The sequence below is a fragment of the Corella eumyota genome, chromosome 4 (assembly GCF_963082875.1).
Source record: "Corella eumyota chromosome 4, kaCorEumy4.1, whole genome shotgun sequence".
In the NCBI taxonomy this organism is placed as follows: Eukaryota; Metazoa; Chordata; class Ascidiacea; order Phlebobranchia; family Corellidae; genus Corella; species Corella eumyota.
In genome coordinates, this window is record NC_137493.1 from 8,366,662 (window position 1) to 8,393,878 (window position 27,217).

At 29.7% G+C, this 27,217-nt stretch overlaps 1 protein-coding gene across 1 annotated transcript; it reads right to left on the reverse strand.

Moving 5' to 3' along the window:
* Positions 1-709: 709 nt before the first annotated feature.
* Positions 710-26,295, reverse strand: LOC145750751 (uncharacterized). Its single transcript, XM_082566832.1, has 71 exons — positions 26,195-26,295; positions 25,481-25,646; positions 25,154-25,319; positions 24,420-24,686; positions 24,009-24,088; positions 23,446-23,544; positions 23,052-23,223; positions 22,757-22,895; positions 22,294-22,469; positions 21,943-22,049; positions 21,154-21,331; positions 20,679-20,883; positions 20,130-20,303; positions 19,748-19,980; positions 19,409-19,550; positions 18,980-19,195; positions 18,639-18,808; positions 18,454-18,544; positions 18,218-18,377; positions 17,974-18,115; positions 17,774-17,871; positions 17,504-17,661; positions 17,014-17,153; positions 16,502-16,802; positions 16,303-16,437; positions 15,997-16,154; positions 15,613-15,823; positions 15,300-15,478; positions 14,999-15,161; positions 14,496-14,688; positions 14,256-14,386; positions 13,859-14,045; positions 13,524-13,719; positions 13,335-13,379; positions 12,997-13,163; positions 12,709-12,887; positions 12,441-12,568; positions 12,136-12,323; positions 11,765-11,921; positions 11,492-11,606; positions 11,225-11,379; positions 10,869-10,985; positions 10,387-10,617; positions 10,085-10,213; positions 9,629-9,895; positions 9,342-9,498; positions 9,102-9,209; positions 8,788-8,942; positions 8,590-8,655; positions 8,376-8,519; positions 8,139-8,285; positions 7,706-7,947; positions 7,358-7,562; positions 7,193-7,213; positions 6,867-7,079; positions 6,326-6,611; positions 5,970-6,075; positions 5,633-5,795; positions 5,275-5,382; positions 4,876-5,141; positions 4,518-4,779; positions 3,772-4,357; positions 3,412-3,593; positions 3,163-3,239; positions 2,896-3,028; positions 2,707-2,811; positions 2,230-2,588; positions 1,884-2,083; positions 1,645-1,793; positions 1,166-1,402; positions 710-909 (listed from the first exon to the last, which is right to left on the reverse strand). The coding sequence occupies exons 1-71, from the start codon at positions 26,293-26,295 to the stop codon at positions 770-772; spliced, it is 12,129 nt and encodes a 4,042-aa protein (XP_082422958.1). The 3' UTR covers positions 710-769.
* Positions 26,296-27,217: the final 922 nt, after the last annotated feature.

Here is a 27,217-nt window from a genome sequence, read left to right on the forward strand (position 1 = left end):
AATTTAAAGGTTATCATCAACTTGAAAAGAAGTTAAAAAAAATAATTTTTGTTTGTTTTTTATATTTAATTGCTTGTTTATTTATTAAAATCAAAGATAAATTTTAGGCATTCAAAACTTTGTGCAAGGTCTATTCTGATAACAACAACTTAATGTTTTTAAAATTATTTTAACTTAAACATTTTAAACTACTTGAACATTTTTAAAATGGTTATATTACACTTTGTTTACTTTAGCATTTACTAATTTGCTAAAAATGTATTTATAAAAAATATATTTGTTTTCAATCCACTTGCTAAAATGTTGTTACAACTTTAGAAACGTTTACTGTTATGTTTTACTTTTAACGTAAAATAGTCAATAATTAAAACAATAAAACTCTAGATTCTAAATCATTTAATTTTGTAATCCTTTCTTAACAACTTAAAATCCTTTAATTCTAATCAGTTTCTTGTTTAAGCGTAAGGCATTGTTTTGTTTTTGTGGCGAGAGGCAATACTGAAACCTTGATTTTTAAGAGAAAATTTAAAATGTGCTAGTAAGTTAGTGTTGTTATATTACAAATAAATTATTTTTTTTAAATATAAATAAAAAAAAATCTGTGAAATTTTTTTTGTTTATAACAACATAATAAAGGTTTAATAGCATATTTTGTACTATACGTAAAGACAACTTTAAAGCTAACTCAAAAGAATCAATGACATCAGAAAACAATTTTAAGCACAAAAACAAAATAAAAATATGGAAAATAGTGAGGTGTTAAAAGAAATCACGTGATGTTTTGTCTTATTAGAAAATTCCCGTTAATTTTTCGTTGTCCGATGTTGTCATTACTTCGTAGAATTAATGTAACTTGTTCAGCTTGTATTGTAAACATTAAACCGTTGTCATTTGCACCAGAATATTGCCCTGAAACAAAACACACTGGTAAAAAATGCTGATAACAAATAAGAAACAAATAATTGCATTTAAAAAAGGTGATTTAAATTAGTAGCGGTTATTTAACTTTTTAAGTCATAATAAAGCATTAATAAAAATTGTTATATTAGAGGATTTTTTACGACTGGTATTGGATTAAATTAAATATTGGATTAATAGCAAAGCAATTTTGAGATGTGGGTTAATATATTTGTGGTTAACCAAAATAAATAAAATATCGATCTACCTGACAACACTTTATCATTTCCTGTTCCAGTATATACAAGCAACTCATCGTTGGGTGACGTCACAAATTCACTGAAACTGAACGTGATAACGTGATCAAGCATGTCAAATTCGTTTGATGATTGTGGAGCTAAGATGAGCCAAGTACAATCCCCATTACCAGTATGCAAATTGGGGTAATTTTTACTGATTATTTCCCCGTTCAAAAGTCCGTTATATAATCGCCTGCCCTCACAGCCTAGAAAAAATGTGATAAGACTATTTAAATAAAAGTGCAATGTCAATAGACTGGAGATATAGGCTACAGTTTTCATTCTGGCAAACTAAAATTAAAAATAAATATTTTTTTTATTTAAACGCGCAAGTTAATACTAAACTAAACGCTTTCGTTTGTTGATTAAAGGTAAAATAACCACAAAATTTAAATATAAAACTACTAAAAAAATATGCAACAGATAGATTGTTAATACTTAAAATCACCTGATTGGCAAGCTAATTCATCCGAATAATCCTCACAATCAAGAACACCATCACACACTTTTTCAGGTGACACACACATCCCATCGGCACACACATGTTGGTCTGCACACTCTCCCTCGGCCTCCATGTAAAATGTGAACTGTTGGTTTCTGTATGTGGAATTTAAAATTTATAAAATTATGAATTGTTTGACATTAAATCTTATATCGTAATAATTACAAAAACTAAATATATTTTACCTTATTTTAGTTAAATATTTTTCGCTCAATGGAGGTGATAATGTTAGTTGAATAGGTTGACCCGACACAGAAGTATAATAGTTAGGTCCAGTCGACCAATCGTTGGTAAATATCCCGCTATCCGTCGTTATTTGCAATAAACCACCGCCTATTACTGGATTTACTGCCATTTTAGGAACACGGATTACAGCTACTTTGCCCTAAATAGTATTATGGGGTTAGAAATTATAGAAATTTAACACCAACATTTTTTTATTTATTGTTTTGCATTTTATATTTTTTATAGTCAAAACTTGCGTAGATTGATTTAGCTGTGTTAGTATTGTCTACAATTTTCAGTACTTACTGGGCTTGGAAATATTAACCATCGACATTTTCCAACATGGCTCCCAACAACTTGATTAAACCGAATCGTCCTTTTTTTATCATCAGCTTCGTTTAACCAAGAACGCCGCGGATCTATTTCATTTCCTGTGACGTTTGCAAGATATACGTCACCAGGGAGCATAAAGCCTTTGTTTTTAAGGCTGGTATAGTAAACGTTAAACTGATCTTTTAACGGGTTGTAAGAACAACCGGAATCACAGTTTAGTTCGTCCAAATAATTGTCTGGGCAGTCAATTATTCCGTCACAAACACGATCCATTGTGACGCATTTAGTTGTGGAAGAAGATGGCGGATAGCAGGAGAATTCACCGGGACAAACTAAATTTAAAATTTTAAGTTGAACATAATAAATGTAAGCAACATAACCAATTTACTTTAGCTTATACTTTATGTAGAAAAAACTTTTGAATTTATTTAATTTAAGAAAATAACTTACCATCTTGCAAGGTGCTGTCGACCCATTGGTTAATTTTTGGAGTTAGTTTTGTGAAGTAATCGTTTCCAAGAGGCATACCCGATTCTGGTCGGGTAAACGAAAATGCTAAACAATAAGAATAATAAACTCTATTTTAGTCCCGTATTAAAAATAGTGGTTCATATTGGTTTTATCTACAAGATAACATACTGTGCATTTCACTGATAATAGTTGCAAAGTTTTGTCTGAGGTCGCTTCTTCGTAAGCTAAGCCAGTTAAATAGTCCGCTTAAAAACCAACGACCGTCGTAATGTTGACAGAACACTGTTAACCCTGGATCTTGCTAAAGTTAAATCAAAATATCACATTCTGTTGTTTAATTGTTTACAAATTTTACACTACTTAAGATTTATTTTTACCAACTTTTATAACTATTATTTGTCGCAAGGTTTGATCTAGCTTAAACAATTTTCTTACCATAAAACCGGCGGATTTTACTCCCTTGTACCCACTTAGAATTAAAGTATTGAGCTGTTGTTTAACTGAAGATGGTCCTAAAACAAAACAAAATATAGAAACATTTTTTTAAACTTTCATAGGGCATTTTAATTTAAAAAAAATAATATAGGATTTAGGATTTAAAACTTTTTCAGTTGCCTGCCTTTAGAAATAATATTATCTTGTTTACTGATAGCGATTCTTTAACAGATAAGTTTTACACTTTACCTCGAGTAGGCTGAATGGTGTCAAGTTGATTCATGCATTTCTCTCGCGTCGAAGTATCTTTAAATAAATCACAGAAAAATCTGCGTGCACTAATTTCCGATGACGTCACCGGAACTTTTTGCTGACGTAATCCCCACCTTAAATAACTGCCTTGATTATTTTCTGATTCTTCAGAATCGAAACTAAAAAAATGTTTAAATTTAAAATGCAGACCATAAAAGGGCAAATAATGTACACGTACAAGCAAATTTAATAACGCAACGCCAATACCAAAGGTATACTATTTAAAAGTCAGCAGAGTTTTAGTTTTTTTTAGGTTTTAAAATAGGTATAAAATTATAAAAACAAAAACTAATTTACTTTGTTATAGGAGAATGCCCAACTAAATAACAATTTGCTTTTATAGGGAGACCGCTATCTGGTCTCCCACTATCTGTTGAAAATCGTTCAAGTTCCAGCGGAAGTTTAAAAAGTCCTGAATCTGCTCTTCCTCCGATACTTCTGCTCTCTTCCGCTTTGGATATGGATGTTGGGATCTCAACGCAAGCAGAACTGGAAATTTGTTCCTCCATGTTTGTGATATTACCCATTTGTGCATCATAAAATATTTCTTCTTCCATCTCCGTCAAATCAAACTTTTCAAACTCCAAATTCTCTTCGTGTGAGATAGGATTTAATATATCGTCATCCATCTCTACTAAGAGAAGAGCAATGTCGTAGTTGATTTTTGAAAACTCCGACAAAAGTTCGTCAAAATCCTCCTCCGGATTTCTCGTTCTGTTTCCTCTTGACTCTTCATTACCCGCATTAAAGTCCGGATGCGTGATCGACTTTCGGACTCTCCATGTCAATTGAGGATTTTCTCCGATACCTTTAGGACTTAGTATGACGTAAGAATACCCTTCATCAAATTCAATATCCTCTAGTGCATTTTCGTCATCAAATTCTGAAAACCAAAAAATCAGTATATCGAGTGTAAACTAGGTTTAATTAAACTGTGCATCTTGTAGCAAATAAATTGTTTACTGCTTTTAAAAGCCATCTATTTTTTGTTCTTACACAAAGGAGTTTTAGTATTAACAGCAATAAAGTATGCATCATATTACCTGCTAATCCAAGATCTTCTTCCTGATTAATATCACTGCTAGTCCCCCTTTCAACATATTCAGCAAATGTTGATGGATCAAGTAAACAATGTGCTGGAACAGTAACCCAGTTTTGTCGAACAAAAACAGCAGAACATAAGAATGTGTAACCGTTATCTCCAGGTGTATGAACTTGGTTAAATGATTTCCTGGTTTTACGTGAAGGAGGTCGAGCTACATACAATCCAGCTACCCATGGCCATTTTTCTGGTTGTGCCACGACCTAAAATATTAAAATTCAGTTTCACATAAAGCTAAAACAGTTTCACATAAAGCTAATTTATAGTTTAAGAAATATCTTTTCTTCCACGATTCTTACTGGTAAAACTTGGTCATTTTCGTCCTCATTAGTAGAAACTTTTACATTTCCACATTCAGGATTCAATGAATCTTGTAATTTAGATTTAGATTGTTCGTCAGAAGTGACGTCACAAAATGATTCGTCATAACCCCCAAAGCAATCGTAAATCTGGTCGCACGTAAAGTTGTGAACTCGAGTTAACGACAAAGATCTAAGTCCACACCGATCCACGTTTTCTTGCTTGCAAATTTCATGAATCGTTGTGTCAACAGGAATAAGTCGTTCTACAATTTAATATAAAAATAATTACAACACAGCAGGTCATATATAACATTAAACTATATTTGGAACAATTTAAAGCAAACACCATAGTTATATATGAACATTACAACTGTAGTATAAGGTTTATACGCTTACCCGCACGGCACATAGTTCTCAATGTTGACTGACATGCCATTTCATCTGAACCACTTTCGCAATCCACTTTCCCGTCGCAAATTTGCTCTGACAAAATACATTCACCGTCTAAAAATAATTTATAATTAAAAATATTTAATATAATCATATGTTCTTTTAAATAATAAGTAACACTTGGAAAAGCAACAAGTTGTTCATTTAAAACTTTCATGTTATTGGATAAAGTAAAAGTGATTTTTTCCAACTGTATAAAATGACAAAAAAGAAACATCTTGAGATATATTTAAACAGATTTTGGCGGTTGAAAATACCCTAATAATTGTTTACTGTTAAGGTTGCAATATAAATATTTTATTACCACTATCAGATCCGGGTGGTGAACTACATCTATGAAAACCGCTATGAGCTTTACAAACATCATCACCCGATCCATCATTTTCACATGTTCCTTCAAATAATACAATATTGTCGATAGCTAAGTCAGACTGGTAAGTTCTACCTCTTACCCCTTCGAATACAATCTGCAATAGTAAAAAAATTAACACACTTGTTTAAAAATAATGGTTAAACTAAAGACAAATTTTACATTTAATTCAATAAATATTTATACCAAATTAACACTGTTTTGTAAATAACGCATTAAAAAAAGGTAATTACATATCATAACGAGAAGATACATATCACTAAAAACTAACCTGAAAATCGTTGTACGGGTAAAATGTAAGTCCAACATTTACCCAGGGTTCCTCATTAGCGCCCCTGTGCGAACCAGCCCTACTCCAAAGCAGATAACTTTGAGTTCTATAAGTAAAAACAGTTAGTTATAAATGTTAACATATAACATATTTATTAAAACGTTAAAAATACATCAAAATACAAAAATTTATTGACCATTTAAAAAAAAAAGCTTTTGAAAATTTACACATTGGAAATTTTAAACATCTGTAAGATTTGTAGTTATAAAAAATTAAGCTAATGTCCGACATAATAATGTTAAACGCCAATGACATAATAGGATTGAAAAATATAATAATAAAACCCCAAATCTTACCCCGATTGGATGCCTTGTTTTTCGGAACCTAATCCAAACATATAAACTAATGGATCGGTTGCTTCAACCGTTTCTATACGATCTTCATTTAAATCTTCACCAGTACTTGTTCGTTTAGGTGAGATCAAAACATACACGTTTAAAATTCCGATTGTCTTACCATACATATCGTAAGCAAACTTAAGACAAACTGGTTTATCGGGGCTAGCTGGTAAAACTGGTGTAACTATTCTAGCGTGATCTCCAGGAATTCGTGGCATAGATGTCTCGATAAAAATGTAATAACCTAGTAATAAAGAAATTTTACATAGTTATAATAGTATCGTGCTTTAGTTTCATACAATTTATTATACAATGTAGTTTTATTATTTTACGTTTTAATAAAAAAAAAATGAGTTAGATTTTTTAAATGTAAAACATCTCCAACCCATGCACAAATAAGTATTGATTTAATTGTATAACAATTAATTTGGTAAATCACCCAAATACGTTTAAGCAAACTCTACGTCACCAATTGAAGTCACCATGTTAAGAGTTTTACCCATTCCGTCGCTGGAGGCGTCGTAAGGCGGACCAGTTTTGTCAGAATCGGTGCTTAGTTGGTTTCGCCTCCAGATAAAATTTGAGACCGTAGTCTCGTGTGTAAGGCCACAAAAATCTTTTGAAAAGTCGCAAGAAAACAAAACGTTTTTAGAGTCTAAATAATTCTCAACTGGTAAGGCTGTTGGCTGGGTTGTAACGATGGCATAAAATCCTAAGATATAAAACAAGAACTAAATATCTAAATTGATATTTTGTTGTCTTATTAAGCGCTTAAAAGCTGGGATACATATGGCGCTGCACCCTTAAGCCGAAATCTAAAATTACCTTTATACTTTTCATTTATTCCTACAAAAAATGTAAGGTGTTTTATTACCAAATCCAACTAATTAAAAAAAAAATATTCGCATAAAAAATAATGCCAAATATTAAAAAAATTTACCAGAAATAATTTTTTTTTAATTTTAGTTGTTTATATAATTGTAAAATTACCTCTGTCATTAACCACGTGATCTGACGTAAACTTTAACGTCATCACATTATCGCTGGAAACTTGAAGGAAAATAAAAGCATCGGAAGCATGACAAAATATTCCGATTCTTGACGCGGTAGTATCTGGCCCATCGTAAAGCGTAACTGAATCGAACCTACAAAGAGCGTGGGCCTCCAAACTTAGCTCCGTGAAGTTAAGTACGATCTAAAATAAAAATAAACATATTGAGAATTTTATAATACCAGAAAATTACATTTGTACTCAAAAGTTGATACAAATATAGACTTTTAGGAAACACAATTTCGCAAATGCTCTATTATAATTAAAACTATTAAAACATTATGTACATGGTGGCCGGGCTGTGTTGTAAGTGTCCACAAACAATTTGACGAATATGGATAATTGTTGGGGTAGTTTGGTGAAAAAATTCCCCACCTCGTACTCTCGGGATTTAATTGAGTTGCTGTGTTAGGACAAGTAGAGACCACACTTGAGAAACTAGCAACAACATCGTCATCTAATGAAGTTGGTGTTAAATTTGAGGACAAAGTGGTTGTAGTGTCTATACTTTTAGTCAATAAAGGAAAAACTGAAATAAAAATTGACAGATATTAAATTAAACATATACTGTTATTTTAAATACACAGTATATATTAAATACCAATTTATATAATGATAATTGAATATTACAATAAAATCTGGCATAGAATGCTTCTTTTTTTAAATATTTTATTGTTATAAAAAAACTTAAAAACTTGAATAAAACTAAATTTAGCGTACCTGTTGGTTGATTGAAAAACGAAGCAATATCGTTAGCTAAAACAAGGTCTTGTGAAGATTGGGGCACAATAGGGTTAGCTATCATTAATGGTTGGTGGGTGGGACCTCCCATTAAAGGATGAACAAGAACAGACCGTGACAGTCTCTCTAAAACATAAAAATCGAAATAAAATATGCTTAAAAATACAAAAGTGTAAAATTTTTTTGAATGGGATTGGTTACTTTTCATTTACTTACGGTGATCTGACGTTTTTAACTCTTCTATTTTGTGATCATTGAACAGCGAACTATCAAAATTGTCAGTTACTTGATAAGAAATAGAAAATTTATCGCTAACAGATGGCATGTCTAATACTAAAGAAAGTCCATTTCCAGTAAAATCTAAATAAATAAATATTATTATAATGTTTATAAAATATAATTCACAAAATAAATAGGAATTTAAACTTACCCGCGTACACCAACAAAAGTTTTTGTTCAATTGGTTGAGTAATTTCACTATTATTACCGCTCGATTCTAAAAATTATCAAAAACAAATCATGTTAAAATATTAGTTAGAAAAAAGAAATTTTGTAATACAAACAGTTCAAAACATTGTAATACAAACAGTTGAAAACATATAACGTATTTAAAATATATATTAATTACCTTCTTGAGTTTCTATACTAAACAAAATATCGGTCATTGGATCCCAGTTTGAATCTGAACAATAACGGGAAGTTACATAGTTAAGAGCTGAAAAAGTTGTCACTGATATAGTTTCGACCAAGGTAAGTAAATCACACCAGTCTACTGTTGAGCATCTTAAACAATTTTAAGATAAAATTAATAAAAAAACGTATTATCCTAAGAAAAATAGTTAAAACAAAAAAAATAGTTTAAAAAGATCAGTAGTGCCATGAATTTTAGTAAAATTTACCCTTATCAATTAACATGTTTTGTATGTATAGATAGTTAATTACCTGGTTAATAAAGTGCAATTAAGAATTAGTAACGAATCTCCTAGTACATCAAACATTTTGTATATTTGACCAGCACATTCGTTTGATGAAAATCGTAGAAAAGATTCACTAAAAATAAAAATAACTTTAATCTTAAAATTATTTTTAAAGAGTACTTTAACTTAGCTTGAATTTTAATTTATTAACCAAAAAATTTTTCAAATAAAAATATATTGTATTATTAAATTTAAGTTAACTCACAAACATATCTGGTCTTGTGAAATATGGTTTGATATGTTTATTTCCTCTTCGCTCAGTATATCTAATAACATTGTAGAAGTTGTTGAGTTAGTTGTTGTTACTTCAGTTTCCCCAGACCCAGAAACAATGTTGGTATGATTGGTTGAAGTTATAGTATCTATGAATGTTAATACAAAATAATGTTCACATATGGGTATATGTTCAATCAAACAAAACATTAAGTGGTCGTATAAACATAATTTTACTTGTATAATTTGTTGAGAATCTAATCAAGTTAAAATATTTACCTATTATTGAAGTTCCTGTTAAAGTATACAATGGTTGTTTTCCAGATGCCACATCACCTTCATATATAACAACAGACTCTGATAGTTGATAACTGTTTATTTCAAGGAGAATAAATCGAGTTGAACTTAAAGTTGGAGGCAATATTCGCCAAATACAACTGCTCGCACTTGAGTTATCAAACTGAATCTCTTCAGCAATCGATTCAATCAAATGCATGCACTCTGTTGAAGTCATTGCACCACGACTTTCTACACTAGTTTGTAAATCTATAATATATAAAATAAGTGAAAAAATACACAACAATAATCTTTCATAATTTTAATAATTTAAAATATTTGGTGTCCGATTATATTTAGTCATGTTTAATCTAAATATAATCGTTTACTAATTTAAATAGTTGTAGCCTATTTTTGATTTTAATTTAATTGTGAAAACATAATAAGTTAAAATTCTACCTTGTCGTTCAGTAAAGTTAAGTTTGACTGTTCTCCAAGCGAATCCTGTCCACAATTGCCACTCTGCAGTAACTTGATTAGGCAAAGACGAACTGTCATTAGCATACAGCCAACTTTCCAAACCTTCGCCTGTTCGAAACGAAAATTTAAAAAAATAATTCGTTTACGTCGAATATTTAAATTAAAATGGCAATCACAATACTTTTCTGATAATAAATATTTTTACTTTAATTAAAAATGATAAATTTAATGTTTTTTCAAATGCATATTTTAAAATAACCAACGGTTACAACAAAACTTACCAGTTGAGCCAATTCCTTCTACTCTCCACTGTCCCAAAGTTTCGTGATAATATAATCTATGACGTAGCATCCGTCCATCTATTGATACAGTCTCTTTTGATTGTTCGTAGGCAGGTCTTCTACCAACAAAATGAGGGGTCGGATAAAAATTTCCGAGAAATTGTGTAACCAAGTTAAAAGTTGATTCAATTGTAGTCGACGCTCGGTTAATTGAAATAGGAAAAACTTCACCTGAAATATGCAAGAAAAAATATTAATTTTGTAAAGTTGTTACTAAGTACCAATTTTTTTTTTTAGATCATTAGTTTATATTAGTAAAACTAATAATTAAAACCTAATATTAATTTAAAACATCCAATAAATAAATATAACTAATAGGTTACAGTTAACTTAAAATAAAAGTTAAGGTAGTAAAACATTTTTTCTTAACATTTAAAGCCATTTTTCTACTAACAATAATCAAAAAATCATATTTAACCAACCTGTGTAGTTTGTAGGTTCTCCAACAATGGTCCACTTAGCCATAAAGCCATCGTCAACAATTCCTGTATCTGATGTAAATACAATTTCCATCGTTGCATTTTGGACGTTGAACACAGCTGCAAAATAAAATACAACAATTGCAACACACACGTTAGTTTTGATTTATGTTATTTGGCAAATCCAAATTTAAAAAAAAAAAATATAAAATTTAGTTTGCAAAAGGTTATGCATTCAAACACATTGCACATTCAAAAATTGCAACGAGTTTCATTTAAAATCAAGACCTTAAGGTATGTAACTTTTATTATTTCGAATTTTGTTATCTAAATAAAAACCAAAGCCCAAATTATAATACCTTCGTTATTTCCACCAGAAAATTGTGAAACGAGATTTGAAAACGAAACACCAGTGCGAAATATTGCAAGAAAGTCGTAATTTTCTTCAGTTTGAAAAGTCTCAAGCCGAAGTTGAATGGTTTGCCCAGGTCCAGCAATAATTCGATACGTACATCTTAAAAGTAAAATAAAGCTTGATTCAAGGCATTATACATTATTAAAATATGTTAAAACAATAAAAATTATATATTTTTGAGACCGTAATCTTAAAAGAAAGTAGTTTTTACTTTGCATCGTTCGGATATGTGCCTGGCCATCCAGGTGAAGCAAAGTGACCACTTGTTTGACCAAAATACGTTCCACCACATGTACCTGGTTGTATATGAATAGGTATAGGAACACCTGAAATAAAAACAATAAATTTACTAAAAAGTTTAAAATAGTCTTCTTCTATTTTATGTTTTAAAAATATTTATTTATCTAATCCCAATAAAATGTTCCCCTTGTTTGCATAAAAGCTCCGTATATAGCTGAATACTCGTTAAAATTTGTTTCCTTACTCATATTAGTGTGCAAGTTAATCCATTCAATAAAATACTGAACATCAGTAAGTACGTCAGGTTTTCCACGTAGAGCACAACCAATACTCCAGCTTGCAATACCAGTTAAGTAGTACGACCCAGAGTCTTCACAAACTAACGGGCCGCCACTGTCGCCCTATTTAACATACATCATATTAACGAAATCATAATTAATTAAAATAACAGAATTTGACCAATGAAATAGTGAATAGTTACGATAAACAAAGAAAAATATTTTTTTTCATATAAAAACATATATGAGCCAAACAAATAAAACAACAAACTTAAACCCTACGGAAAGCATTTAAAATGAAATAGACACGATAAAAAAACCTTAAAAAACAGCTTACGTTACATATCCCGGTGCCACCTGTCCGTGGATTTCCAGCACATATCATTCTTGGAGTAATGGCATCCTTGTAAAAGCCACTGTTACAAACTTCGTGCGCTACTATTGGTGTCATGGCATTAATCAATGTTAACGAGTGCATACCGTGTTCTTCGCGGTGGCCAAAGCCAGCAAGATGACAAACTTTTCCTAAAGTTCAGGAACAATTGTTAGCAATTTTTTTAAATAAATAACCGTAATAATTGTGACAATAAAATACGAAATGGGTTATTATTTTTAATCACATTACAATTAACATGTTTATACCGGGTCTAAACTGAACATCTCCACCGGGCAGGCAAGCAGGTAAAATATAACGGGAAAATGGTATTTTTCGATCCATCTCCAATATAGCGATATCCCAATCCGGTATAGTGTCTTCAGGTTTATAATTTCTAATTATATTATAAATTTTAAAACAATGTTATTGCAATATCAGATATACACGTTTGTCGTATATTTTGGTACTATTTACAACGTCAACATGTAAAACACATGGTTAAAGGACAATTTATTTTGTATTTTAAAATCTTACGGATGAATGACGTCACTGATAATGTCAAATTCATCTTCCCCGAGTTCTACGACCTTTAAATGATTAGATCCAGCCGTTACAATAAAGTCTTTGGATGAATTTTTATCGAAACAATGGGCAGCTGTCAGAACGTATTTTTCGGATATTATTGTGCCTCCACATCGGTGCATTTTTCCAGTCTAAAAATATGTTGAAAATTTACAATATTTGTTTTAAATTTTTGCATTTACCAATTTAAATTAAAGACATTTGCAGAAAAAAAAATTGCTTAAAGAACTAATTTGTTACCCTTAAAGCTACAGAAACCATCCACGGCCATCTTCCTCTTCTAGCCTCAACTCCACCAACAATCCTCAACATTGGTCTGTTTATCGTCGGTTTTTCCGGGTTACTTACTCCACATTGGAAGGGTTTGCAGTTTGCTATCCAAGTTTCACCAGAAACACATTCATGTCCTTTCAATGTTTTTAATTCACATAATGTTAGATTAAATATAATATTGACAATTTACATATTTAAAGTCGTAAAATACATGACTTAAAACTATGCTATAGTACTATAAATTAAATTGAACAAATATAGTAACAATAATTCAAAATGATATTAAAAATTAAGAGCAAGCTTACCAGTTGCAGGTTGATTTGTCAGAATACTTTGAAGGTACTGAGTGTCTAAACAAAAATTTTACAATTAACAAAAATGATCAATTAACCATTTTTGTGAAAATAGTATTTGTCTAAAATTATTAGTGAATAAATTTGTAATACTTTTTATAAGTATTTTTTAAACGATTTTGCCAATTGTTTAAAGTTTACCTTCTGCAATCTCTGAAGAGTTAGGATGTAAGATGTAGGGAGCAAATGTTAGGTGAGGAGGAGCCTGAATAAAACGAAGTGGTTCCTCCGCTTTCCAAAATCCTTCCTGACGACAAACAAGATCAGCAACTTCTGAAGTAAAATTGTCAGCGCACAAAACTTGAAACTGGTCGTTATGGCGACGAACTTCTAAAACCTACCAAAAAAAGGTTACTTGCAACAATTTATTAAAAAAAAGAGTAGTTTATAAATAATAGGTTTGTCTAATGCAGCATAAAACATTCTTACATTATAAAATAACTTTTTTTTACAAATAATAATAATTTTAAACTTACTTGTTCTTCTCCGACGTTGACAAATCTAGTGCAGTTATTTTCGTCCTCCTCTTCAGGGCAACCCACTATTCCGTCACAATTGTAATTGTCTGTGACGCAATAACGATCCGGGCATACCACGTGACAATGATCTTGTTCAACTATACTTGTTTGTATGTTTACCGTTGAGGGAAAAATAGAGACTAAACTAAATAAAATAATATAGAATTTGGGTGATTTTGATTTTGACGAAAACTTGCTAATGACATACTTTTCTTATTTTTAGTTATTATGTCTGTAGTTAGTAAAAGGTATAATAAAAATTAAGCAATAGTTGCACTATTCTGTGCTGAGATGTGTTTGTAAGCATCATACTTTGCTAATTTGTTGCAAGTACCTAATGTTTAAATTAAATTACCTTGTAAATTCCAAAATCACAGTTGTATCTTGATCATCAACCAAATAAACAGAATCTGATTCGAATTCGGTTTTTGTAAAAAGAGGATTATTATTTAAAACAGCACCAGAAAGGCCCCGATACACTTTTAGCTATAAAACAACGCGTTCAGTTAAATTTTTAAACTAATAAAAAGATACACATTCTGTTATTTTAATCAATTTTTTTATATAAAATAAACTAAAACTGAGAAAAATTTACCGTTAGCTGATTATCGTTATTTATCGATCTAAGTTTTCCGACTTTTACAAGCATGTGTTTTCCAAATTCTCCGTGAATTCTCCAAAAGCACGTGTTGCGAGATGTCGAGTTGTGTTCGATTAGTAAAGTGTTTTCTTTGCCAAATATATCAGCTATACCTCTACAATTTGACGGACAACCCACCTCGTCGGACCTTAAAAAAATTCGGGAATTTACTGAATAAGACATCCAAAAAAATAATCCATACAATGTATTTGTAAATGGCTACGATGATTAGTTCCCCCCAAAAATGCTAGTACTTAATGTTCACAAATTAAAGGTTAGAAGTACACTGGCATTCTTGTTTTTGATAAATTGAAAAATACATTGGCATTAATTATTTTAAAACAAGTAATTTACAATTGTAGCAACTAAAATCCTTATAAATTAGCGTGATTCATTAGTGTTAAACATAAAGTAAACACAAACGGAGAACTACTCTTATCGCGTGATTTTAAACCCACCAATCACCACAGTCGTTTCTTCTGTCACACAATGCACTACTTTCCACACATTTGTTGTTTGAGCACAAAACTTTGTTGTTACAAAAACCAGTTTCTTCGGTTGGACATTTACTTGTAGACAGTGAAATCGAGTTTACGAATGTTTCCAATAACCCATGAAATTCTAAGAAAAAATATTGTATTAAAATTATGTTTATACAGTACATTTTCTTTCTATGAGTAATGTATTATTTATTTTATTTCTACGCTTTTATATGGTATTAATATATTCTACTAAGCTAAAAAAAATTAACATTTTCACCAAGAACAAACATTCCGTTTGCTGCCAGAGCAACCGAAGAGTCGATTTGGACTCGCATGTTTAACCATGGTAACACTGACGTCACTGCTTTTAACTCATGTTGAGCAGTTGCTTTCCACTGGGTGGATGTCAAACTTCGAATAATTACTCCTATTGCACCATCTTGTGGCAATTTTTGTCTGAAATAAAAAAAATTAATAAAAACAAAAAGTCAAATTTAATTTTTTAAAGCGTTTTTAAAAAGTTCCAAAAAGTTGATAATAAGATATAATATTTTAACATGCGTATTCAAAGAAAGAATAGAAACTCCTACCTATAATTGATGTTTAAACAATAAACATCATAAAATTCAGAAATTGCTGGAATGGGCGGGGTCTCAATGATCGGGATGGTTGATAGGTCAGAAAAATCAATTACTTTGTTTGACGTCACAATTGTAGCCATCTCCAATCGGTCGGAAATAATAAAAGGATCAAACTGACCACGTTGATATAAATGATCAACTTTTATATATTCGATGTCGTCTAATATTGTTATAAAAAAATTAGTGTACGTTAAGTTTCTTTATATTGTTATTTTCATAATAGAACAAAAATATAAAGGGTAAAATGTATTTTATAATAACCCTGGGGTTTTTTTTATACTTCAATAAAAGTGTAAAAAAAATGTAATTTTTAAATTTTTTGAACTTTTTTACCTGTTGTCAATATAAAAGCGCATTGCTTTTTAACAGGTTCGTTAAAATCGCACTCGTACACTTGAGGTCGCAAACATGGCATTTTTGTTATAATGACGTCATCAATAGCAACGTAACCTTCGGCGGAACTACTTTTAGTTGTTAACTGAATATCATATCTATAAAACATTAAAAGGTTTTTTAAAATATAATCGTAGGCTATAAATTGTCTATAAAAAAAAAATTGCCCCATATTACTAGTATAATTTTATAATTTGTGTTTATCCATGTTACGTAAAAATTACTACAAACATTTATTAAACCTACTTTATATCCGGTGCTGGTATAGTGACACTTGCTTCTTTCCAACCAACATCATTAGTCGCATACATTGACCAAAGCATGTATTTACCGTTTATGTTAATTCCAAGTGTAGGGTTATTTTCACCATGAATAAAGTACCTAGAATTTTTAACAGTTTAATAAAACTAAATAAACAACAAAAATGTGTATATAAAACTCTTACCTAAATGATAAACACCATCTTGAATGCTCTAGCAAATTGATTGTCGAATTAGGCGATTTTTCAGGTGCCCTATACATTGGAATAACCAGTCTTCCATTGGTCGAACTTGCTGAATAATGATCAAACACAAGATATCGATCGACTTCGCGGTTAGTATTTGTTTTTGGATCGTAATCGATGATGGATTGGGGAATTGTGACGTCACAGCGATAATAGGTCGGCGCAAAGAATCTCGATACGACTCCAAAGGAGCGAATCGAAACTGGTTCGTTCCATCGCAAACGAGTAAACCCCGAGTTGCCTAAAAATCATACAACTTTTAAAAAATATATATTACTCAAAAATTAAATGGATATATTATCCTAATAAAATGGGTAGGCTACCTAGCAAAGGTTTTTTTTAAATATGTTATGTGAAATCTTGAAAACATTTTTTAAAAAGAATAATGGTCACTTAATTACCAAATAACTAGCATTTAGAAAAAAAATATAATTACTAAAAATTATGTTTACCTTTACAGTTCTTAAAATCTCCAACTTCGTACGCAAAATTCTCTCCTCCAATAAACTCACAATGATCTTCACCATTACCTGCTCCATCTCCAATATTCATAAACAAACCAAGTAGTTCGTTGCCAAGATATATCTTGTACCTTATTATAACAAACAATTGAATTGATTTATATTGTCAAAAAAAGCAAACTTAAAATATATAAAGCAATTGTTAAGTTATAGAACAATTGCTAAAATATTGAACAGTTGGTAAATACTTGCTAAAACGCTTTGTTAAAATAAGCATATCAACAAGATGCTTGCAACTATCTCAATAGATAGTTTGCAGTAATCTTAATAATAAGTTTGCAAGTATCTTAAAGTGCAGTTAGGCCTAAACCTAATAAAACTTTAACAAAAGGATAATTATATGTTTAATAATATAGGTTATTTCAATACTAAACCGAATTTTTTAAAAGTAACAGTACTGTGTACTTTTTAAGTCTCTTACTTGGTGGAATCGCATAATACTAGGCCGGCATATTTTGGACTTCCATAAGAAGTTAAGTCTCGAACAATTTTTGTTCCATTACATACTGAACAACCAGGCGTTACATCGTATTTAAAATCAAAATAAAACCATTCGGAACCGAGGTCAATAAATGGGTTCTAAAACACAATTTTAATTTTAATTTTAAAGTCATTTAAAGTTAGTTTTTTTTTATTTTAAAGCCTTTGAGAAATTATAAATACCGTTTTTTTTAATTTGGAAATAACTTACTATAATATTTTCTTCAGTAAGAATTTCGTCCAATGAATTTAAATTATCGGCCAATTCTCCTGATCCAATTAACCAACCAGAAGATGTTGCTGGCGAGCCTATCAATAATTTATTATTAATACTGAACTAAATTCTATAAAAATAATCAAGGATATGTTTTAAGTTATTTGTAAATTATTGCAATTGTTATCTTAACATACCATCGGTAAATCCACAAAGCGAATACTCATCTTTTTGAAAATCACAAATCTCCTCAGTTTCGCACAACCCATCATCGATTATGACGTCATCAATAGCAACGTCACTACGGTAGTCACCACCTCTTATTGCCTCAAAAAATAGCTGACATAAAAAAAATCAATCATTACTTAACGTTTACATTTCTAATTACTGTTACACAATTTTTTACATTTAGTGTTCTAATTTCTTCCTTAAATATGATACCTGATATAAACCATGCTGAGTTATTGACACTCTAGCATTTTTCCAAAATATTCCCTGATTTCCAGTTACGCTCCACACTTCTAACACGCGATCGGAATCTAGCGATCGAACTTTGATATTCAAAGAATCAATTGTGTCTCCCAACATAAAATAAGAAAACCTTAAAATAAAATATATGCAATGTTTATTTTTTGCTAATTTACTGATTATTAAATACTTTACGTAGTTTAACATACCTTAAACAAATTGGTCTAACAAACCAAGTAGAAATAAGTCTGGCATTAGCTCCTATGTTTTGTGGTGTAGCCTCAGTATACATGTACGAACCTAAACGTTAAAATAAAATATTTAAACACTGTTTAAACTTGTACCCAAAAATAACTAATAAATGACAAAGTGTGATTATTTTAACTGAACTTACTGTTTGGACTAAGTTTGGTATGGTCGAAATGAGGTCCGGTAAAATTGGAAGGAGTTCGTCCGCTCATTCTTTTCCAATCAAAGTCATCGCCGGAGTCTTGCTTCCAAAGACACAAATCTTCATCGAAGTTGCAAGATTGATTCTGAGTTGGACAATTTGTCTCGTCAGAGCTAATAAAAAAAAATGATTAATTTTTTAATGTGTTTTTTTTAAGATTTTAACAAAAAACTTTGTTTGGTTTTATAACATGTTTTCTACTCGGTGGATCTTCTTTGCGGGAATTTAATTTAAAAGTAATTGAAATCGTTTTTTTTTTAAATTTAAAAACAATCTAAACATACCCATCTCTACAATCTAGTCTTCCATCACACAACGAGCTATAATCCACACACTTTAATCCATTTTTACACTGGAACAACTCTGCTCCTATCGGTCGAGATTTTCGAAGATCTTCGCATACGTTTGTAATGTCACAATCAGATAAGAGTTCGTCATCGCCATTAGGACAATCAACTTTCCCATCACATTTTAACATAGAATTTATGCAAACACCAGAACTGTTAACAAAAATGTATTAATTTGAAATTAACCTGATAACATTTATTTCGGTTATCCGTCTCTAGAGAAAATGTTAAGTAAGTTTAATTGGTCCGGTCATTATAATTTTTACTACATTTACGGTTGCTATTTTTGGCTAATTTTTATTAAACTGAACAATCAAATTTTTAAGTTTAAATATTAAAACAAATATGTATCTTGTGCTAAGTTACCTATTCGAGCATAACATCTCCCATGGAAAACATTGGCTTGTACAAACCGAATCCTTTAACGTTGTGGATACACATAATTCCTTGCAATTATTATCTATATTTGAACACGAAAAACCAACTAAATTGGAGTTCAGAAGAATCGCTAAAAACATATATAATATAAAAAATAACATGATGTGTGTAACCTTATAGTATAGTACGTAAAAATATTAAAAAAGTCCCAGATATTTTAGATTGTCTTTTATTTTTTAATAAAAAAATAGTATTATATTTCGTATTATTTTACTACTCTACATATAGATTGCTAGATTTATTTAAAAACATTAAAACACTACAAACCTTTTTCATAATCTTTTATTACTGGTACACTTATCCCAGAAATAGAAATATTGATCAAAATATTAATAACTCTAGTTTCTTGCGGTTCATCGGTATTTGCAAAATCAAGCGACAATTTGTTCCACTGTTTGCTGACTCTGTTAATCCAATTAAGTTGTGTTCCACTAGCTGTGAGGTAAATGTCTTCGTTGCTAAATCCCATTGCTTCATTGTATCGATCGCTGCCATCAGTTCTGTTTGCATTAAAAAATCATGTTAGTTTAGCAAGTTTTTATATATTTTTGTTTAAAAAATTTAAAACTATCAAAGGATCACAATTAAAAAAATTAAAAATAGCAAGTATTTTAGGTTTATACAATAAAAAGAAATTTGTTTAACTTACTTTATAGATTCTAGATTTCCTTGGTTAGAATCAAACCAGTATAGTTGGTTGTTAAAGAGAGAGTAAGTAAGACTGTGGACTCTAATTTGAGGATCATTGACAAGAATCCTTTTCTCACTTCCATCCATTCCACTTCTGGTGATCTTCCCAGAGGAGTCGCTCCAGAACAAAAATCTTTAATGCAAAAATTACTCAAAACGATTTTTAGGTAAAATAAATTTGTATTGGCAAAATGATTATACAAAGTTTGGGAAAATATTCTTGACATCATACTTAAAAATAACCAAAAAACAATGAGTATTTGTGTTTAAATAAAAGATGGCATTCTTGTACATAAAGATTGATATCAATAAATTGTGGATTAACCACTGAGTCATATACGTTTGACTGATTGTTTTAATGATAATAAGCAAAATGATTGATATCTTGTATATTCGTTATAGCTGTATCATTTCTATCAAACTTACCATTTAACGTATTTAAAAACTATTAACGAGAATCATGTTTAAGCTAAGTTTTTAAAATTTTAAATATTTTTTTATTTACTACCTTTCAATTAGATTCATTGCAATTCCAATAGGTGTGTCACTGTTTTCCAGGGTTACCAGACGTCTGTTTAGTTTCCTGTTTTCAGGTAAATTAAAAATGTCGGAATAATTTAAACTGGCAACACCGATCGTTTGACTTGCAATGTCGGTCCAATAAATTGAGTTGTCATAATTGTCGATAACTAAACCAACTGGTTGAAGCAATCCTATTTATAAAAATTTATAAAAAAACGTGAGTGATGAAGTTAAATAAATGTTTTTCGTCCTTGAAATATCAAAGTCAATTGTAAGCTTTTGGCATATACATTTTCAAGCACTTTGACCTTACATAACCATCGATAATTAACTTACCACAAATCTATTATAATAACACAGTTACTAAAATAGGACCAGACTGGCAGGGTTTTATTAAGGTTTTTAACGTACATGTTACATAACTACAAAATTAAATATGTTATTAAGATCAGGTTTTTTACCAGAAACTAAGGTATTCGTTCTTATGACGTCATCGACAAACTCCGTTACTTTGATGTCTCGTTGTAATCTGTCGATCCAAAGAACCGAGTCGACCCAAGTGGGCGGAGCGTCGGAACTGTCAATCAACTTGCGGTGGTAAACAGCGTTCACTACACCTCCAGGTACATCCAAAATTTTCTACAAAATAAAATTATCCTTAAAATAGTTACAGTTTTCGTGTTTCACTTTTTATAATTGACCTATTAAAAAATAATTTAATTTAAAAAAAATATTATTATGAATCAGTTTATGGGCCGGTTAAGCTGTAAAATAAACGAACATCTAACCATGTAAAAATAATTTACTCAAATTGCATATCATAAGCAAATAAATTTAGTGTCTGCTACTAATTTAATAAACAAATGTGCAGAAAAGTGTGGCCATCTTATTTTAAAAGTCTACATTTTAAGTCATTAAACAAACAAACAAATCGTGTTTATCAATATTGTATCATTCATATCACAAAATCTGAAAATCGTTTTTTAAATATACAATTTCCGTTCGAAACATTATGTACATACGAACGTGAAATAAAAATAACATCCATTTCCGATTTTAAAATATCCTGGAGATATATTTATTACATAAAATTTCCATTTTGTCAATTTAGTTTTAAGTTAAGCAAAACTGATAGAATCAGTAAACATTTTTTTAACTTAGGGTAAAACGATTTAATGTAGTAAAATTATAGTTTATATTAAAACTTATTTTAAATCAGATAAAATGTATAATAGGAAAAAGTCTGTTACCCTAGCTGAAGAAATATCGTTGTTTTCTGCATATATTGTTTGGATATAGATTCCATCTTCCGCAGATATTAAAATTGAGTTCATAAGATCAGTCCCCAAAAAGTTTTCTAAGTAAATAATAACATAATGCCTTAATCGTTATATTTAAAAATATATATAATTCAAAATTTTGTTAAAAAAAGTTTTGTAAGTACAATATAACATGACGCTTTGATTGTTACATTAAAAAAATATACATAACTACAAATCTTATTAAAAAAACAATAAAAAGTCAGTGTGTTATATCATCACATACATATCTTGTACAATATTAAGATTTAATAGTGTCCAGTAAATAGGCTTAATACTTACGTTCAAAATTTCCTGTATAATAAGAAAAAGAAATTCCCAACAAGCTTAACACGTCATTGCTCAAGGTATGCAATGTGACAAGATATTCAGTCGAAGGTAGAATGTTTGTAAAAGTGTGATTATAGAGGAGTTGTGAACGTTTTACATTCGACGTCATAGCTTGAATAATAACTTTTCTGAAAATAGTAATAATAAATTTGTTTGTTTAAACTCACTAATCTGGCCAGTACTGTAACGCAAAAGCTACATAATTATTAATGTTTAAACAACTTTAAATCAAACAAAATTTAAGCATTCGCCCAACACTAAAAAAACACTTGCTTCAATCTATAAAAATACAAACCCAGGCTAGGATGGGTAAACACATTTTTCTATTTTTTGCTTAAACATCCTTAGATTGAGCCAACTCATATAAAAATTCAACATTGTTATAAATATCTCTTTTAATATATACATTACTTACTTTGAGTATTTACTTCCATAGGAACTGGTCAAAGTCAATTGAAATGCATCAAATATTCCAAGTTTTGGAGATTGCCAACTTACAGCCAAATTATTTGCTCCTAACATTTTAACTGTTACGTTTTGAGAATTTAAAGGTGCTAAAACAAAAAATATCCAATTAACCAAAACCTATATTTAAATGTAAATATTATTAATTTTTTGAAGCATTTAACATATTTTTTTAAATGTGTTTTCTTTTATCTAACACCCAAAAATTAATACAAAAAGTAGATGTCAAAAAAGATTGTACTTACGAACTACAACAGAATCAATCACAGAATCACTTATAAAGCCTTGATTAAATGCCGCAGCCAGCACAATTTCATATTTCACACCAGGTTGTACTGGACCAAAAACTATTTGCGTTTCAGCATCTGCAAACTCTCTAAGTGGAGTTAGCCTTGGTAACTCAGGTGATATACTAACCTGAAAAATAACAGATAAAAATGTTGTGAAATAAAATAAAATAAGAAATTTTATTGTTAAAGATGTACTGGTAAGGGAAAACTGCAAATTTAATTTGTAAGATAAATAATACAAAAATTGAAGTACTTTTGAATTAATTTAATGTTTAAAAAAAACTGTTAAAGTAAAAATAACTAAACACTCAACCTAATTTCTAAAATAATATTAAACTCAAATTTATACCTTGTTTACATATTTGTTAGTTCTCCAAATTAAACGAATGTTGTTAAATCTTAAACTACATTCCAATTCGTTGTCGTCGAATTCCGAAGCATATGTCACCTTAAAGGAAACAATTAGATAAAACATTTTGCATCAAACAAAATAGTTTTGGCATATAAAGCTAAGTTCGTCTGGTTGTTTAAAAAGTATGTAACATCTCATCAGTTCTTGTTTTAGCTGAATTGGATCTAATCTAACCTATTCCAACATTGAATTTAAGGTGGGGCAGCCAGTTAGATTAAAGTAAAATCTACTTATATATCAGGTCATGAAATGAAGACTTAGTTATTGCATATTTAACGAAACTTTACCCAATGTAATTTAAACGTAAAACCTATTCCTAGTTTGCTTCCTTTCTTATTAAACTCTTGTTTAACATAAACAACAATCTTATATCATAATTATAAGTCAATCTAATTTAGTTAAACAAAAGCTTGATATAAGATATTTGACTTAGAATTAATATCAGTTAGTATTTGGAGGTAGCGTATATCAGAGACTATATATTTTATGAAGTTACAAACCGTTTGAGGTATGTTTATTGACGTTTGGCATTCCTCTTCAGATTCTAGTTTAATGTTCACATCCACCACAGGAACTTTATCTTTAATAATAAATATGATTAATAAAAAAATCCCCAGTTTTATTTAAAATCTATAGTTTAAGTTGATAAGTTAAATATAAAGGTTAAAAATATTTGGAAACAAAATTTATAGTAAATAAAATTTACAAAGTTAATTTAATTCTAAAAGTGTTTATATTTAAATGTGAGGTGTTTTTTTAGATAAATAATGGTTAAAAAGTAGCTTAAAGTTATCAATGAAAAAATAAATTATTTTTTAATGTATTTATAGAAATGTTACTAAAACAACAACCTATTACATATTTAAATAATAAAAAATGTGTTTATTTATATAAAAAAAAAACGTATTTACTTGTTTGAAAAACAAAAACTGTTCCTCTACCAAAGTCCCCGCTTTCAAAAACTGGGGTTAAAGTCACCATATACTTAGTCATAGGTTTAAGATTTGTAATAGTTCTGGTTGTGTCATTTTGAAATTGCGGAACAACAATGTTCCCATATCGGGGTTGGTAGTCAACAATGTAATCAACAGGGGCAGGGTTAATTAAATTCCAAGTAAAACTTAAATTTGTAAAGGTTGCTTCTGAACGCAAAATTTGAAGAATTTGCTGGTTTTCAACTGAAACAAAACAAATTTGAATTAGATAGAGTACAAGTCTAAATGACCGTTTTACGCAATATCTCGTAACCATTTTAAATTAACATATCTTTAGCACGTACGAATTTCTTCGAAAGCTATAAACGTAAGACTTTGTAGAAATTCGTAGCTGACCAAAACTTTTAAAATATATCAAACTTTGCCTTACAACAGTTTTAAATATGTTGTTATATAAAATAAAGTTACCCATAAAAGCAAAAAATTTTTAGTTGATAAATTGTTCACGATATATTCAAATTAGGTTTTTACGATAATCTGCGGCTTTCATTACACTTCTATCCAAACTGTAATTACATGCGACTAGCCCATAAGTCGGGACCAAAAGAATTAATTATTCAAAAATCTCACTTACACTTCAATTATCCTATATACATTAGGGTTTGGCAAATTATCATTTATTCAGAATAAAAAATGTTAATATAAATTACCTTCAATTAGGTTGACAGTATCAATCGATTTCTTTATTCCTGATAAATTTTCCATTTTACTCTTAGGTTTTTGATAGTTTTGCACAGTTTCACACATTAAAGCAAGAGCGCTTTCCAATAAATTTAGAGAAAATCCTGTTTTGTTTAATTCGTAAAGCAAGTTTTTCTAAAATAAAAGTTATATTTTTTTAAAGAAAAGTTACACATAAAAAACAATGTTTTTTGTAACTTCATAAATTTCTACAAAAAATTAATCAAAAATATATAAAATATAAACTGAAAATACAACAAAAATTAAATTTATTTATTTAAAAATTATTATATTACCTTAGTCGGAGGACTGGCAACATCTTTTAACTGCGTTTTTGAGGCTTCTTGTTTTGCAACAACGATAATTTTGACACCAAATCTACGCAAAGACCGGGCCAAAAATTTGGGATCATCGTTTGATTTGTCGTCGGTGAAGATTAAAAGAACAAAAGGAACCCCGGGCCTAAATTGCAGACAATTTAAACTTATTAAATAACATAAAAAAAATTTTAAAAGTGATGTGAAATAAAAAATAATATTAAAGATATTAAGCAACTATCAATTGTGAACATAGAAAATAAACGTCTTACTAAAAAAAATCAAGTCATTCTTATCATACCCATAAATATTGTAGAACAATTAACTTGGTCACATTTAAAAAGTTTAATATGTTTTATCAAGAGGCATTTGCCGAGTAGATTTCTATAACCAGTTAGGCCAGTTGAGTCGTAACAAAATGTAGGCCTATTGATGCATGTCGCATATACGACAACATTAAACAATATCCATAACGATAATTTTAAAGTTTATTTATGATTGGTGCGAGTTGGCACATACGTAGATAGATACTAATCTAAGCCTTATTTAAACCCACAAGTTAATGCCAAAGATAAAGACATTTAAATGTCTAAAAATGGATAGTCAACATAACAAAATCATATCAAAGACAGCCAAAATAATTAAAAGTAAAATCTTATTAAAGGCAACCAAAATATGAATTTAAGAACTTGCCTTCTGTTAGCAAATCTTGCTTTAGATGTGAAATATTTTTGCCTGACATAGCGTAATGCTTTTCTCAAAAGATTTACTCTGACGATTTTTGTTAATTTCATATTTAAAATATCCTGAAGCATGGTGGTCTTGTTGGTGAAGGTACGAAATCCGAACTTATGTGTCGGTCGTCTGTCATACCTAAAAACAAGTTCGATTGAAATTTGCCAAACTTGATAAAAATTCAAATGTTTATTGTTAAAATAAATACAGCTTTTGTATGCAATGTAAAGTTTCTAAAGAACGGCCCAAAATATACGTCGATCCTAATCTTGCAGTTTAACTTGAACTTTAAGTGTTAGGTAGCCTAGGTAATGCTTTTATAGCTGGTATTTTTATTTACGAAAATGATCGTATCTGCAAAATTTTATAATCGAACTGCCAGAAAACAATAGAACAATAATTGGGCGTATCCTCTGACAACTGATTTGTTTTAATGATAAAAGAAGGAAAAGTTTACAGCATTTCAGCATATAAATAAACATGTTTTTAATATATAAAACGTCAAATTATACAAACCTTTAAAGAAATCCTATGAAAATATTTAAAACTTAAAAATTTAAAAATTATTAAAAATAACAGGGTGTTCATATTTAATTATTTAAAAAAATCTTAGTCGGCCAAATTTAAAAAGAAATTCATTAGTTTTTAAAAATTTTTAACATAAAAATCTTGTATCAGATGTAAAACCAGACTAATAATTGTTTATGACGTTAATAGTTACCAAGAAAAGTGATTTTAAAATCACAACAAATTCATTTAGAAGTAACTAAAAATAAAGACAATTTACCTGACTAACGCGACGCGGTTATTTTCTTCACCAACATCCAGAGCGTTAACTAAATGATACGTTGTTTGTTTCAAAATATTGAAACGGCTATCTACATCGTTGACTTTGTTTAAAGAAACACCCTTTGTCCGAGTTGAGGTATCTAATAATATTAATAGGTCCAGCGTTTGGTTGTTAAAGCAGTTATTAAGTCT